The following is a 17,957-nucleotide window of genomic DNA, read 5'->3' as shown; positions in this document are numbered from 1 at the left end:
GCCTTGGTGAACATCCATCTTTTCACTCCATCTCCTGCCAACATAAGGGCGCCTGCCTTTTGATGAGTACAGATCAACATTCATGATAATGTTTAAGTTCCTGTTAGTTGTTAAAGAGAATGTGTTCTCTTACCTTTCAGCTTTCTGATTTCATTTAGTTGACTTAGGTCAACAAATATTGTGTGCCTTCTGAGTTCCTTGCCATCTGTTACTTTTTTTTTTTTTCCATGTTTCTGAGCATGGCTTTAGTCTCTTGCCATGCTCTGGGGTCACTTTACTTACTCTAGCCTCAATCTAAATCCTTCATGGTGTAGGTTGTTTCATCTAAGCTATTTTATTCCCTGAGGTGGCTCAGGTACTTGGTTTAATCTTGATCCAATCTTCCCTGCCTATTCAATTTCTAAAGATCTTTTCCAAGTAGGTGGTGAAGATTTTCTCCTTGTGTGTTGCTGTAGGCCTCCCGGAAGTTTTATGATTTCTCTTTTGTAGGGTAATAATATCTACAAACTATTAAAGTATGTTTGTTCTTATAATCTTGCTAATTATCTTAAATGTTCAGGTTGATGGAATTCTAATAATTCTCACAACTGAAATAAACTACAGAATTCAGCACCTACAGCTCTTGTCTTTCTGATGTTTTGGACTATTAAAGGCAAAGACTATGATTTGGCAGAACCGACCTAGAGGTGCCATACCTAAAAGCTTTGGTGTGTGCCATACATTTATAAGAAACTTGACATTTCTATAAATGATCATGACTTTTGAAGCCAGGGGAATCTGATTACACATATATTTAATGCTTAACAACAATTAAAAGTCAGTTTTTCTTCCCCATATTTACCTTTCTAGAGTTAAAGTGGAATCTGTCCGTAAACATTTGCTTCCACCAAATATCAGTGTGGAATAATTGCCTTCTATTAGTGCTAACTATTAACAAGCTGGTGTCTTTCTCTCTTTCTATTTCATTTTTTTCCATTGGGTCACAACATTCATTTGTCATTTTTATTCATTCATTCATTTGATATTTGTTGCTTCTCTACTGTGCCATACACTGTTTGGCACAGTGAGAGATACAAGGTGAATTAGGTGACCAGAGTAAAATCCTAAATTTGTAGATTTTGACCTGGGCACAATTGATTCAATTCTAAATATGAGTAATTCTATTTGTACTTGAAAATATTCAAAATATAAATGAACATGCCATAAAACTTGGCATTTCCAGTTTTATATGTTTTTATATAATGTTGGTCTTTGTTTCATATTAATTCCATTGCCTTGTAGCTTTAAATATTTTCATAGTGTAGTGGTTAAGAACATGGATTCTAGAACCACACTACCTGGATTTGAATCCAGATTCCGTCACTAACTGTGTGACCTAGAGCATGTTACTTAATGTCTCTGTGCCTCAGTTTTCTTGAGAGTAAGATGGATATAGTCATATTACCTACTTTTTTGGGTTTATACCTGTTGAGTATCCCTTATCTCAAATGTTTGAGACCAGAAATGTATTGGATTTTAGATTTTTATAGATTTGGGAATATTTGTATTATACTTACTGATTGAGTATCCCAAACCCCAAAATCTGAAATCTGAAATGTTACAATGAGCATTTCATTTAAACATCTTGTTAGTGCTAAAAAGTTTTGGATTTTGGAGCATTTCAGGTTTAGATTTTTAGATTTGGGATGCTGATGCTGTATGATATTTAATTGTTCAATACATATAAAGCACTTAGAACAGTGTCTGGTATATATTAAGTGTCATATAATTATACATTAAATTTAATTTGTATTTTTATAATATGAAATTTATATTTAGTATTAATTTCTATCTAACTGTTATTACTTTTTAATTCTTTGAAATAACTAAGAAGTGTTATGTTCAAAATTAGGGAATTAAAAAAATATATATGTAGGCAAAAAAGATTCAATCTATAGCCTCTGTTTTCTGCCTTTTTCATAGTTATTTGTTGGTATTTTTTTGAAACAGAAGACTTGCTGGAATTTGGTTTTTATTTATTTTTGTTTTTAGTGGAATGATTTTTAAGCAATTAAATAATTATAGATTTTAGACTATCAGACTAATTGGTCAAAGGATAAGGCTCATAGCAGGTACTGAGGTTTTGTGGAAGGCTGAGAAGTTTTGAGCTTTATTTATCTTTTATAATAGTTCGAAGCCTTTTCATACCCTTTTTAGAGTTTTGTATTTTTAGTATGCACTTTCAGATAAAAGGTGCAATGATGCACGGTTTTGAGTCACTAGATTTGATAATTGGGTACATTCGTGATAATGTAGTATTATTATTGTAATAATACATAAGATTTATATAGGACTTAACAGTTTCCAAAGTACTTGCATACATCTCATTTAAACCTCAAAATGAATTTTTAAAAACCCAAGGCTTATAAAGATTGAATGTATACATGTTCAGCTCTCTGACACCAGTTATATCTCTACTGGGGTTGTATTTACTGGCAAAATATGAAAAATAGAAGCTATAAGATGTATAATACTTAAGAAGAAATGGTGTTAAAGTAATTAATAATTTATAAAAACATAATAGCTCAAAAGATTTAAAATACCTAATATCTTATTGGAAAATGGTCTTAGAATGAATAAAATAAGCCCCTTTCCTAGTTGAATAAAAAATTCTTTCTAGCATTTTTTATAGAATTGAATTTACAATATAGAATTGTCTAGGGTTAGCTTTGAAAAATTAGATTCTCCTGGTTATTGATAAAGTGAGGGTATTGGATTGAGTGATCATTAATATTTATTTTTGGATTTTCTGATTAGGAAAGTAAAATAACTCATTATCACTGTCTTTAAGTATATGAAGAAATATGTTCAAGAGGAACAAGACTTTTTTCTAAGATGATGGAATATACATGGAAACATATCTTAGCATCAGTATGAAGGATAACTATAACAAAACCGTCTAACAGTAGAATGGACGGCCTTAAAACCTAGTGGAGGTTCCCTGTCATTGGAGGGGCTACCACAAGATGGGGCTGTGGTAGATAGGGGGTCCAGTATTGGAGCAACAGTAAAACTAAACAACCCTGATTTGTACTAACTGTAGAATTCTGTAGTTCTGGATTGAAGTTAGGAAAAGCTGGTTTCCCACATCAATTTATATTGAATTTCTTCCATTTATAATTTGTGGAAAATAATATCTGAAAGATTATATGAGATTAGATGAGTCACTGTATCTGTACATGTTTTAAAAAAGCATTCTATAAATCCAAGGTAGTAATGCTTATTCTGTGCCTTTCAATATCTGCATTAGAAAACTTCATAGAACAACTGCTTGAAAATATATAATTACTTGAGGGGGAAAAGAGTATAATTTTTTGAGTTAAAATACTATCTATGTTACTGAAAGGATATTAAGTAATATGAGATATAATTTGATTTATGCCTCTTGAAAACTTTTGCCTCTAAAATTTGCATTCTACCTGTATTTAACAGTGATTTGTATTTCATTTTGAACCGTTTAGATTTGATAGCTAACACATTAGTGTAATACAGTTACTGCATATCATAGAAAGTGACAGTTAATGTATTGGCATTGCATAAGTTACTTGAGTGAGAAGTGTAGATATTGCTCATATAAATTGAACTTGGTAAGCTAAGAGAACCTAAATCTAGTTTTAATTTCAAAATGTTTATTAAGAGTCAAAGAAAGCAAGAGAACAATCATAGGCTACAGTTAATTGTACTTTAAATTTGTTCTTATCTTTTTTTCCATGCTTTTAATATTCTGGGCTATTTTCCTGCATCTATTCATTTTTAAACTTATAAAATCTAGAATAAGAGACTTATTTTACTCTAAGACTGTTTATGCTTAATTGTTCAAAACACAAGATTAAGTTCAATTCATTAAGGGAACAACTCACTTTCTTGATGTCTTAAAATTTAACTGAAAAAGACTTTTTTTAAAACTGTCTATGCATTATTAAAAATGTTTTAACTTTCTTATTTCAAATTTTTAAAATTAAATTAGTTTGTGCATTAATTCATTTCAACAAGTATGCACTGTGTATATATTCTATGTACCAGGCATTGTGCTAAGCACTGGGGCTTCCAGTGAACAAGAATTTTGGTCTTTAGATCAATGGAGATTAAGAAAGATTTGCTTTTAGTCAATGTTTTCCTTGTTGCTGGATGAGCACATGGTCACAAACGTAGGCATGGTTACTTTTGTCCTTCATATCAAAGATAAAGCTTTGAATTAGATTAGATAAATGTTCTCTTATACCATTTGATGTTATTTATATGCGTTTATATTTACTTGATTGATTTGTTTGACTACTAATGCATATAATATGTATTTTTTCCTTCCTCTTCCAGGCACCAAATATAGATGAAAAAGTAGATCTTCATTTTATTGCATTAGTTCATGTAGATGGGCATCTCTATGAATTAGGTAAGAACTATTTTAATTTATCCTGGGGAGAGAAATAGTAAATGGAAAAGTCTTTATTTATGATAAATAGGACTGTTAATATTTATTGTTTACTTAAATTAATTGATTGCCCTATAAATTGAGTTAACATAATGATAATTTTCCTTTAAATTTTTTTATGGGAAAAATAATTTTTATGATGTTCAGACAATTTATAATTCAAGAATATTTACATACCACCTCTGCATTTTAGCAAAGCAGGAAAGTAAACATTATTATAGGAGACTTCTGAAAATTATCCTGGCAATCTTTACTAAATTATTGAGTTAGTTATCAATATCTGGATGAACTGCCTTTAGTTTTAAAACAGCATAATAGTCATAATTAAATTTTGTAGTCAATAATGAGTGTCACTAGTTTTCAGGCTTTTGTTCTATCCCTGTGTATTTCATCTGATTTTTTAAAAGAATTTACAGAAGCCTATGTTTTCTAGCATTGCTTCCCTCAAGTATATGTCAAAGTATCCATGATTATTTGGTATTTTGGCCTATACTTGCATTTTATTTGTTTGTTTATTTATTTTTGATTGGTTGATTGATTGAGACTGGACATCATCATAGCACACTACAACCTCAAAATGCCTGGGCTCAAGTGATTCTCCTGCTTCAGCCTCCTCAGTAGCTGGGACTACAGGTACGCGCTATCAGGCCTGGCTAGTTTTTAAGGTTTATTGTAGAGACAGGGTCTCACTATTGTCTATGCTGGTGTTTGAACTCCTGGCCTCAAGTGATCCTACTACCTTGGCCTTCCAAAGTGCTAGAATTATAGGCATGAACAACCGTGCCCAGCCTATACCTGCATTTACAAAACAATTTTACCTACAGGTAGATTATTTCAGGGCATGTTGGAGGAGATCCACATAATTGTAACTGATTTATTCAGACAGAAGAAATCTCTTATAATTTTTCATAATTGGTATGCAGTACTTATTATGAATCCTTTTATTTTCTATAAGATCTTCTTGGGTTTACTGGGAGGCCGAGGCAGGAGGATTACTTGAGGTCAGGAGTTCAAGACCAGCCTAAGCAAGAGTGAGAGCCCATCTATACTCTTTCTACTATAGAAAGAAATTAGCTGGGCAGCTAAAAAATACATAGAAAAAATTAGCTGGGCATGGTGACGCATGCTTGTAGTCCTAGCTACTTGGGAGGCTGAGGCAGAAGGATTGCTTGAGCCCAGGAGTTTGAGGTTGCAGTGAGCTAGGCTGATGCCACAACACTCTAGCCCAGGCAACAGAGTGAGATTCTGTTTCAAAAAAAAATATCTTGGGTTTAAAAAGGTGAAATAAACAAACAAAAAAAGGAAAGTTCTTCTTACCTCTCATTTGCTTTCTGTATATGAACTTGCCACATTCATTTTCCTTAATTTATTTCAAGGCAGAAAAGTTCTGAAAAAACTCAGATTGTAACTGTAAACGTGATTCATAAAATTTAGGTTGATTTTTTGTTTGGAATATAGCAACAGAATCATGTACTTTATTAAAAAGAAATGGGCCGGGCGCGGTGGCTCACGCCTGTAATCCTAGCTCTTGGGAGGCCGAGGCGGGCGGATTGCTCAAGGTCAGGAGTTCAAAACCAGCCTGAGCAAGAGCGAGACCCCGTCTCTACTATAAATAGAAAGAAATTAATTGGCCAACTGATATATATATAAAAAAATTAGCCGGGCATGGTGGTGCATGCCTGTAGTCCCAGCTACTCGGGAGGCTGAGGCAGAAGGATCGCTCGAGCCCAGGAGTTTGAGGTTGCTGTGAGCTAGGCTGACGCCACGGCACTCACTCTAGCCTGGACAACAAAGCGAGACTCTGTCTCAAAAAAAAAAAAAAAAAGAAATGGCTCTATCAAAGAGGACAAGGAAAAGAAAGAACTTAGTATTTATAGAAATGTAAGGCCCTGAGGTTGTCTACAGTAGTAGAATGATTTTAGTAGGAATCAAACTTAAAATGAAAAGAATTCATTATTATGGCAGTGTATAACAGACTTGCAGAACAGTTTGGAAGCTATACTTTGCTAATTCAGTCTACAAAATCTGCATAGAGATAAAATATAACAGGGATTAGGGATTTCAAATGTCTGACCCTACTAGAAGCAGAGTTTCTACTCTGAATTGTGAATAGTAAAGAATAACTAGTGGAAGAGGAAGTAAAGAGAATGCTGAGACTCACCAGACACGTTCTGTTGACTTTAAGAAAGTAGATTTGGAAAAGGCCAAGAAAAAGTTAAATTTGATCCATAACCTGAGACTATAAAAGTGATGGTGACTTTCAGAATGAGAGACTTATAGAGCAAACAATAACATCTAAAAAACAACAACATCTAAAAACAATAACATCTAAAAGATCTTTAGACAAAAAAATCTCTGATAATCTCAATGGGAAGGAAAGAGTTGTTTTAAAAAACTCAGTTTGGGTGGTTAGATAGCTCTCTGAACTCAGAGGCTAAAAGGGCAGTTAGAAGGAAGGGCATATATCAAGGGTAAGCTACTTATGAAGAATGATGCTCTCTGGAGCACACCAAGATCAATGAAAAAGGATTTAAAAATTGGTTTGAAGTAAGAACCTCACAAAAGAAAGAAAGAACTACTGAGGTCTTACTTGGTTTTAGGTATTCTTTATCAAGAAGAATGATCAATATGACTGATAGGGAATTATAGGCCTATTGGAATTAGATTCTTGAAGTGAATTTAAAGAATTTTCAGAGTTGTAAAGAATAGCCATATCTTTGAGATGTCATAGAGGGCAGGGATAGGTACAAGACAAATTAAGATGAGCAGTCGTTGATTTATTGTAAGAGAAACTGGCAGTAGCCTTAATGTGTATCTAATAAATTTAAAAGGAATATTGAACAAGAGGAGTTACGGGATTAGTGAATAGAAAACAGTGATTAAGAGAACAGCAGGTGGATGTGGTGGCTCCTGGGGAGGCTGAGGCAAGAGGATCCTTGAGCCCAGGAGTTGGAGGCTATAGTATGCTATTTTGTGCCTGTAAATAGCCACTGTGCTCCAGCCTGAGCAACATAACCAAACCTCACCTCTTAAAAACAAACAAACAAACAAACAAAAAAACCTAGCATAGTTTTTTTTTTTTTTTTTTTTGAGACAGAGTCTCACTTTGTTGCCCAGGCTAGAGTGAGTGCCCTGGCATCAGCCTAGCTCACAGCAACCTCCAACCCCTGAGCTCAAGCAATCGGGCTGCTTCAGCCTCCTGAGTAGCTGGGACTACCGGCATGCGCCATCATGCCCCGCTAATTTTTTTTCTATATATTTTTAGTTGGTCAATTAATTTTTTTCTATTTTTAGTAGAGACTAGGTCTTGCTCTTGCTCAGGCTGGTTTCAAATTCCTGACCTTGAGCGATACTCCTGCCTCAGCCTCCCAGAGTGCTAGGATTACAGGCATGAACCACCGCACCAAGCCTAGCATACAGTTTTTAAGAAATAAACCATTTCAAAGTATAGTTGACCCTCTGTATCTATGGGTCTTCCCACATCAGTGGATTCAACCACCTGAAGATTAAAAATATTTGAAAATAAAGAAATAACAACAATAAATACAATACAAAATCATAAATTTCTGAAACAATACAGTATAACAACTTATTTACATAACATTTACATTATATTAGGTATTATAAATAATCTGGAAATGATTTAAAGTATTTGGGAAGATTGTATAGGTTATATGCAAACATTATACCATTTTATAAAAGGGACTTGAGCATCCCAGGGTTTTGGTGTCCTCAGCAGAGAAGGGACGTCCTAGAACTAGGAGTATCCACAGTCTCCTGTGGATACCGAGAGAAGACTAACTTTATTTTTTTAAATAAGGCTATATTATTGTAGACATGTTACAAATTAATTTCCGTAGGATAATTATTTTACAGAGGATGGTGGTAGGCTTTAATATATTCATTCCTAACTGTACTAAATTATAAGGTTAACTGATAGAAAGGACTGAGTTATTTCTCTTCTTATCACCTCTTCCTTTTCCTTGGGGTCTCATGTAGTTCCTGGCATATATAGAGGAAAGAGGTATGTATTTTAAAATACATGTGGACTCCATGTGGATAAATTAGAACATTGGAGTTTGGAGGTGAGTTCAGAAGTGACTGAACAATCAGATTGAAAAACCACTCTATGTTTGTGACTTCCTTTTCTGAAAGTGAGAAATCTGGCTCCCATTATTCTTCCTGTATTTTCTGGTTTACCCATTCTCCCTGTATATAAACAAATTCTTGGCTGCACTGACTAAAGCTCAGTCCCAGACACATTGTTCCCCACCCTGACCTGGCACACCAATCCTGGCTTGGCCCGGAAGAAGCAATAATGTGCTCCAAAGTGTGTAGCTGCTTTCTTTTTAGTATTTTGCAGATTCCTGCTGCCTCAGCTTCCTTGAATACTGTTCTCTTTCTCCTTCGCTTATTGAGACTATTGTTTTCTGCTTGGCTTTCCCTTTTCTGCACTGGGGTCTAGTAAATGTTGCCTGCAGGGCTCACCTATAGCTCTGGGCAACCTATTTCCCAATGTCTAAAGACAACTGTTTCAAGTATTTTGTCCAGTTTTTTTGGTTGTTTTCAGTGGGAGGCCTAGTCTAGTGCCAGTTATTAAATCATGGCTGGAGGTGGAAGTTGCCTGAGTATTATTTCCTAACTTCTCCAAATGGAACATAAGGATTTTGCTTTCTTTTGCTGCCCTCTTTCCTTACTCCTCCCTCCCAAACACAAAATACTTACTTTTCTTTTGTATTCTCCCAATGTAATTATACTTGTTTATCTCATTCTGACCACAGAAACATTATTTTCAGCTGTAGTCGTAGTAATGCACTTATCTTTTTAACTTAACTTTTTTATTTCTCCAGAGTTAATAATTATCTTTTTTTTTTCTTTTTTTTTAATTATTTTTTTTATTTTGGTATATTATGGGGGTACAGATTTTAAGGTTTCAATAAATGCCCATTTCCCCCCCTCCCCCCAAAAGTCTGAGTCTCCATCATGACCATCCCCCAGATGGTGCACATCTCACTCACTATGTATGTATATACCCGCCCCCCTCCCCCCTCCCACCTGCCCAATACCCTATTACTGTAGCTACTCAGTTAATACCAGTTTGTTGGAGAATATATCTGGTGCTTGTTTTTCCATTCTTGGGATACTTCACTTAGTAGTATGGGTTCCAGCTCTAACCAGGAAAATATAAGGTGTGCTATATCACCATTGTTTCTTAGAGCTGAATAGTACTCCATGGTGTACATATACCACATTTTATTAATCCATTCTTTGATTGATGGGCACTTGGGCTGTTTCCACAGCCTTGCAATTATGAATTGTGCTGCTATAAACATTCGAGTGCAGGTGTCTTTTTTGTAGAGTGTCACTGGATCATTTGGGTAGATGCCCAGCAATGGGATTGCTGGATCAAATGGTAGATTCACTTGTATCGCTTTAAGGTATCAGAGTTAATAATTATCTTGTTTTGCTTTTTTGTTTGCTTGGATAATATTTTTTATGTATTTAACACTAAGTCTCTCTCAGGCTGTTTTTCCACTGTTCTAAATCTCCTTTGATACATAGGAACATCTGGCATTCCGTTAACTTTGTCTTGATATCTCCTTGTGCCTCCCTGTCTGCTCCAGGCTGGGCAGCTTATGCTCTTCGCCTTATGCACATTTGTCATCATAGGTTATCTTATTATTATCCTGGGGAGATTCCCTTTGGCTCACTCCTCTGTGGAAGTTCTTATTCCTGGATTCCATGTCTTCCCCATTCTTTGTTTACTCATTTTTTTAGTACTTTCTCCAGTAGTTTCCTAAAAGGGAAGATGGTAGGGAGGTAAATATTTTTAAACCTTAAAGGTGTGAATTTGCATAGCTTGGGAGAGTCTAGAATTCTAGGTTGGAGAGTAATTTTTCTTTCAAAATATTGATTGCAATGCTCTGTTGTATTTTAGCTTACTTGAATGGCAGTTAAATCTAAAGTTATTATGATTTCTGGTTCTTTGTATGTGACCTATTCCTCCCCTAAAACCCTGCAAACTTTTAGGATCTCTTCTTTATCCAAAGTGGTCTGACATTTTGATGATATGTCTTTGTTGGGGTCTGTTTTTATCAATAATTTTGGGCTTCAGTGGGTCCTTTTAATGTAGAAACTCATATGTTTCAATATGGGAAATTTTCTTTGGGTTTCTCTTTTTTCCTTTATTCTCACTTTTTGAAACTCCTATATTGGAACTCCTTATCTTTTCTCTCCTATTTTTTATTACTCTATCTCTTGTTCTGATCTCTGGGATTTTTCTTTAACTATATATTCAAACCCTTTTCAAGTTTCTAAATTCCACTATCATAGTTTTAATTTTAAAAGTTCTTCTGTTCTCTGAATTTTTATAGCATTTAAAAATACAGCATTCTGTTCTTTCATGTATGTAGTATTTTCTTATTTTAAGGGTAGTAATAATAAAGGCATGCTTAGTTTTATTGTACTTTATTGCATGTTGCAGATATTTTGTTTTTTACAAGTTGAAGATTTATGGCAACCTTGCTTTGAGCAAGCCTGTTGGCCATTTTTCAATGGTATGTGCTGACTTTTTTGTCTCTGTGTCATATTTTGGTACGTCTCACAGTATTTCAGATGTTTTCATTATTATTATATCTGTTATGGTGATCTGTGATCAGTGATCTTTGATGTTACTATTATAATTGTTTTGGGGTGGCATGAACTGCACCTATGTAAGATGGCAAACTTAATCGACAAATGGGGTGTGTGTTCTGACTGCTCCACCAACCAGCCATTCCCCCATCTCTCTCCCTCTCTTCAAGCCTCCCTATTCCCCAAGACACAGCAATATTGAAATGAGGCCAAATAACCCTTCAATGGGATCTAAGCATTCAGGTGTAAGGAAGAGTTGTACTTTTCTCACTTTAAGTCAAAAGCTGGAAATGATTAAGCTTAGGAAGGGATATTGAAAGCTGAAATAGGCTGAAAGCTAGACCTCTTGAGCTGTAAGACAAATTGTGAAGGCAAAGGGAAAGTTCTTGAAGGGAATTAAGTGTGCTACTCCAGTGAACACATAAATGATAAGAAAGCAAAACAGTCTTATTGTTGATACGGAGAAAGTTTTAGTAGGCTGGAGGGAAGATCAGGCCAGCCACAACATTATCTTAAGTCAAAACCTAGTCCAAGCAAGGCCCTAACTCTTTTCAATTTTATGAAGGCCAAGAAAGCTGAGAAAGCTGCAGAAAAAAAGTTGGAACCTAGCAGAGGTTGGTCTGTGAGGTTTAAGTAAAGAAGCCATTTCCATAACATAAAAGTGCAAGGTGAAACAGCAAGTGCTGATGGAGAAGTTGCTGCAAGTTATCCAGAAGATAATTGATGAAGGTGGCCACACTAACCAACAGATTTTCAGTGTAGGCAAAACAGCCTTCTATTGGAAGAAGATGCCATCTACAACTTTCTTAGCTAGAGAGGAGAAAAGTCAATGCCTGGCATCGAAGGAGAGGCCAATTCCCTTGTTATGGGCCAATGTAGTGGTGACTTTCAGTTGAAGCCAGTGCTCATTTACTTATCTGAAAATTCTAGAATCCTTAAGAATTACATTAAATCTATGCTGCCTATGCTCTGTAAATGAGACAGCAAAACCTGAATGACAGCACATCTGTTTATGACATGGTTTACTGAATATTTTAAGCTCACTATATTGAGACCTACTGTTCAGAAAAAAGCATCCTTTCAAAATATTACTGCTCAAGAGCTCTGATAGAGATATACAAGGAGATTAATGATGTTTTCATGACTACTATCACAGCATCCATTCTGTAGCCCATGGATCAAGGGGTAATTTTGACTTTCAAGTCTTACTATTTAAGAAATACATTTTGTAGGGGTATGCTGCCATAGATAGTGATTGCTCTGATGGATCTGGACATGGTAAATTGAAAACCTTCTGGTTTACCATTGTCGATGCCATTAAGAACAGTCATGATTCATGGGAGGAAGTCAAAATGTCAACATTAACAGGAATTTGAAAGAAGTTAATTCCAACACTCATGGAGAACTCTGAGGGGTTCAAGATTTCATTGGAAGAAATAACTTGAGATGGGGCGGGAATAGCAAGAGAACTAGAATTAAAAGTGGGGCCTGAAGATGTGACTGAATTGCTGCCATCTCATGATCAGACTTTAATGATGAAGAGTTGCCTCTTATGGATGAGGAAAGAAAGTGGTTTGTTGAGATGGAATCTATTTTTGGCAAAGATGCTGTAAATATTGTTGAAATGACAATAAAGGATTTAGACTATTCCATAAACTTAGTTGATAAATCAGTGTCAGAGTTTGAGAAGGATTGATTGCAATATTGGAAGAAGTCTACTGTAAGTAATATGCTATCAAACAGCATCACATGCTACAGAGAAATTCTTTGTGAAAGGAAGAGTCAATTGATGTGGCCAACTACACTGTTGTCTTATTTTAAGAAATTGCCACAACCATTCCAACCTTCAGCAACCACTACCCTGATCAGTCAGCAGCCTACAACATCTAGACAAGACTTTCCACCCGCAAAAAGATTATGACGTGCTGAAGGCTCAGATGATCATTAGCATTTTTAAGCAATAAAGTATTTTTTAGTTAAGGTATCCACATTGTTTTTTAGACATAATGCTCTTATATACCTAGTGGACTACAGTATAGTGTAAATATAAGTTTTAAATACACTGGGAAGCCAAAAAAATTTATGTGACTCACTTTATTGTGATATTTGCTTCATTGTTGTGGTCTGGAACAAAATCCACAATATCTGCAAGGTATGCCTATACATTTTTTAAAAAGTTTTCATTTATGGTATAGTCTCTGGTTTTTTAACACACTGACTGCCACACTAGAAAACATTTTTTTCCTTGGGACCACAGCGTTTTATTATGAAAATAGAATAAAAACTTTGAAAACAGAACAATCCTTTCTAATTTAATGAAAAATTTGTTCTTTTTTGTTTTCTATGCATGAGTTATGTGCAACTTGAAAAATAGTTCTCACAGCTCCCAAGGTGAAGAGATGTGTGAGTTATATATGCTTCATGAGGCCCCAGGCTCCAAACTAGCATGAGATAAATACAACTCACATGGTAGTTAATGTGTTAAGTTCCATCATTCATTTTATTGGCTGTCCTTGGATATTTGGATGATACTTGATACTTGGCTACCTGTACCACAAAGTATCTTGTTGTGTTGTGGTATTTGTCACGTCTCTTGTTTCACGTTGCCGACAGCTTTCTCTGGGGTCTTATATCAAACTATCCAAAAGACAAGATCTGAATGAATTGGTTAGACACTGCCAAAGAGCTCTGGGGTACTGTCTCCTTCCTGTCTGGCCTGGAAATGGTATAGCCTATTTGGATCAAGATTGCTGGGTCACATGACCCATGTACAAGGTATAGCTTTTTCCTGCCCCTTTTAGAAGGGGCCTGTAAGTACGATAAAAGTCTCTGAGCCTCACAGATTTTTCTCCAGGATATGCATTTACTTAAAATACACCCAAAGTTGTTGGGAAATAGCAGTTTTGTGGTAGTGGTGGTTGGAACATCATCAGCAACTTTTAGATTTTATTGTTTTGGCAAAATTTTCCTGTAAAGTACCAGGTAGTAAGTATTTTAGGTTTTGTGGGCTACACACTTTCTCTATCATATATTCTTCTTCTTCCTTTGTTTTTTATAACTTTTTAAAAACATAAAAAATTCTTAAAGGAGGTATAAAAAAAGGCTGAGGGCTAGATTTGGCCCATGGTCTGTAGTCTGTAGTTAGCCAACCTTAGGATTAGAATAACAGTAAAAATCATAATTAATCTTTGCTCTAAGCTGCTATTATAACAAAATACTATATAGTTTCATTTTGTTTATATTCTTTTGACATTTCAAGATCTCTTGTTTAATAATCTTAGTCTGTAATAACGTTGGAAATTAATTATACATTACTTTAAACAGTAGCTGCATACGAAGGAAAATCACTCAGTAGAGTTTATTAGCTCACTAGTCTAAAGAATGATACCAAAAAAATAAATAATAGGAATCAGGAAAATAATTTATAATTTGGTTAACGAGGGAAAACCCTACATTGTTTATTTACATTATCACTTTTTTTTTTTTTTTTTGAAATAGAGTCTCGCTTTGTTGCCCAAGCTAGAGTGAGTGCCATGGCATCAGCCTAGCTCACAGCAACCTCAGACTCCTGGGCTCAAGCAATCCTACTGCCTCAGCCTCCCAAGTAGCTGGGCTACAGGCATGCACCACCATGCCCGGCTAATTTTTTCTATATATATTAGTTGTCCAATTAATTTCTTTCTATTTATAGTAGAGATGGGGTCTCGCTCTTGCTCAGGCTGATTTCGAACTCCTGACCTCGAGTAATCAATCCATCCACCTCGGGCTCCCAGAGTGCTAGGATTACAGGCGTGAGCCACTGTGCCCAGCCTACATTATCACTTTTTTGTAAAAATTAAAAAATAAAACAATACAAAGTAGGGCAGCAGATAATATAATAGAGTCTTATAAATGTAGAATAAGGCTGGGCGCGGTGTCTCACGCCTGTAATCCTATCACTCTGGGAGGCCGAGGCGGGTGGATTGCTTGAGGTCAGGAGCTCAAAACCAGCCTGAGCAAGAGCGAGACCCTGTCTCTACTATAAATAGAAAGAAATTAATTGGCCAACTAATATATATAGAAAAAATTAGCTGGGCATGGTGGCGCATGCCTGTAGTCCCAGCTACTTGGGAGGCTGAGGCAGAAGGATTGCTTGAGCCAGGAGTTTGAGGTTGCTGTGAGCTAGGCTGACGCCATGGCACTCACTCTAGCCTAGGCAACAAAGTGAGACTCTGTCTCAAAAAAAAAAAAAAATGTAGAATAAATTGGTTATTGAGGAATAAATATTTGCCACAAAAACATATTGTAAGGATATCTTTATGATATACTATTGAGAAATATATATTATAATTAAGAAAGATAAGTTTATAGAAATATGGGTAATTAAGTGTTCCTAAATAACTAAATTATTTAGTTTATAGGAAAGATTCCTTTAAGGTTCTTATATATTTTAGGAATTAAGTCCCAGGTACTATAATTTAGAGATATGTTTCTTTACGATTTTAAATATTTATCTCAGTGTAAACCCAAAAATAAGAATCACAAATTCTGATGACATAACTTAAAGAAATTAATATCACTTGATGTAGACACATGTTAATTTTCCCTATATTTCTTTAAAGGTAGTATCTACCAGTCCAAGTCTATCACTATGTTTAGATATTGATTCAGAAATTTTTATTATGCTTAGAAACCATGGAATTATAGAAGGGGCTGTGTTCTATGGATTGAATTTGAGGCAGTTCCATTTATAAAATATCTGAGATTAGAGATTTGGACATAACAATATCAGTTAACTTTGGGTTGGCATGAGTTTATATAATTCTGGACTTTTTCATTTTTTCATAATATTGAATAAGTACTAGTTTCAGATGATTGTGAATTTGGTTAATTGTTTTGATGGTCAGTAAAATAATCCTGGCTTATTTGGATTATTGCTCTATATTACTGCATTGTTGGTACACAGTTAGTGGTAGCATTTAATAAGTCATGACTATATGGTGTTTTCTTTAGTATAAACATGTCAGTCTTAAAATCATCCTATTTAAAGTGAAAAAACAATTTTTTTTACATTTCTAAGGGTAAAAGCTGGGTTCATAACTTTTGCATTTTTTTTTCCTTCAGGAAGAAGCTTCTGAGATTCATAACTTTTTAAAAATTGTTACTAATTTTGTGTATTCTTTTTAGGAAATTAAAGCCAATATTTGTAATATTTTCTGTTCATGAAGATAATATAGGCTTTCAAACATGAAAGCAAAATTCTAATAACCTTTAATATTAAAAAATATTCATAGGTAACACACTTAAAATATTTGTTTTAGGATATATTGTTTAAAATATCTTTTAACTTTTCTTGCCTCACTGTGGGAGGAGGAAAATGGAAGTTGAAAGTACGTTGTCCTGTAAAAACAGCTAAGCATTCAACTGTTTGTCTGTTTTCTACAGATGGGCGGAAACCATTTCCAATTAACCATGGGGAAACTAGTGATGAAACTTTATTAGAGGTAACAGTAAAACTTGTTGGCCAACCTTAAGAGTAATTAATGTTTTTGTCATCTTTAACACATCTCTAAAGATCACTTGTATAACATTTTCTCTGTACTTGGGTGCTGCTTTGTCCTTGCTCTCTTTGGAAAAATCCAAAAAGAAAAATTTAAATTAGTATTAAAAATTTACAACAAAAAAAGAGGTTTCTAGAGCTTTTTCTGTGAACAAGTGTCAAATTTGAAAAAGACAAGAATAGTATTGAAAGCCTTCATCATTTTATCCCATATTTTATTAAATCAAAGATACCATTCATTGCATCTTGATCCTGATTTTAGAGATTTTAAAATATGAACAAGTTGTGTGGCTTAAAATCAGTGAAACCTGTAATTTTCAGATTAGAAGTTCCTTAAAAGCATTTTAAGAACACTTACTATATCTTATACTTTGGGACTAAGCAAATTCGGGTACTATTAACTGTTCACTCTTCTGGTGTTCTTTATTTTTCATTTGGAAAAAGAAGTTTGCAATATAAAATTAGTATGAATTAGAAAAAATATGAAATGTTTATTCATCATCTGTAAGTAAAACACATGTTTATAAACAGAAAAATTATACTTTTTTTCCCCCGTAGGACGCCATAGAAGTTTGCAAGAAGTTTATGGAACGTGACCCTGATGAATTAAGATTTAACGCGATTGCTCTTTCTGCACCATAGCTTGTCAATAATGGAAACACCAAATACTGTATTATTTGCAACAGAATTTAAATTTCCGCTGCCATACACTAACTCAAAAATTTTGATATTTTCATTAACTTGACTGATTAAACTTTATGTGAATTAAACTTTGACTTGTGTTTTATATTATTTATACCCCAAGTAAAAGCTTCAGTTCTTTCCTTCCTTCTCTTTCTTGTGAAGGATTTATCTTGTTTGATAAACAGCAGTAGCTTCCTTACTCTCTTTAGATTTTATAGGAAATCTTGTATTGGGACACCAGGCACAATTTCCATCTGCATAGACTGAATATAATAGATTTCATAGGAAATCTTGTATTGGGACACCAGGCACAATTCCCATCTGCATAGACTTAATATAATATACATATTTATTTAGAAAATATTTGTTAAGCATCTACTTGTGATGAGCTGGACACTGTTCTGTGTTCAGGAGTTAAGGCAGCGAACACCAGTGACAAATTCAATAATAAAGGAGCTTATGTTCCTATGAGAAGTAAACAACAAACATATAAAGAAGATACATACCAATGATAGATGCTGTGTGGAGAATTAAAGTAGAATTTGTGTTAGGGAGTGACCGAGTAGATACTTTAGATTTTGTTGTCAAGGAAGGCTTCTGTGAGGAGGTCACTTTGAAGTTGAGATCTGAATG

At 34.6% G+C, this 17,957-nt stretch overlaps 1 protein-coding gene across 3 annotated transcripts in view; it reads left to right on the top strand.

The window, feature by feature from the left end:
* Window positions 1–17,410, top strand: part of UCHL3 (ubiquitin C-terminal hydrolase L3) — a 60,174-nt gene extending 42,764 nt beyond the window's left edge. For 2 of the 3 annotated variants that reach the window (XM_012737066.2, XM_076009369.1), the window contains 3 exons: window positions 4,354–4,429; window positions 16,526–16,584; window positions 17,199–17,410. In XM_012737066.2, the coding sequence (XP_012592520.1) occupies window positions 4,354–4,429; window positions 16,526–16,584; window positions 17,199–17,282 (219 nt within the window). In that variant the 3' untranslated portion in view covers window positions 17,283–17,410. The remainder of the gene's footprint in view (window positions 1–4,353; window positions 4,430–16,525; window positions 16,585–17,198) is intronic. The other variant, XM_076009370.1, reaches the window with a different exon arrangement.
* Window positions 17,411–17,957: the final 547 nt, after the last annotated feature.

This window comes from Microcebus murinus, chromosome 13, assembly GCF_040939455.1.
Source record: "Microcebus murinus isolate Inina chromosome 13, M.murinus_Inina_mat1.0, whole genome shotgun sequence".
Taxonomy (NCBI): Eukaryota; Metazoa; Chordata; class Mammalia; order Primates; family Cheirogaleidae; genus Microcebus; species Microcebus murinus.
The sequence above is the reverse complement of the archived record's forward strand: the minus strand, read 5'-3'. Positions and strand labels throughout refer to the sequence as shown.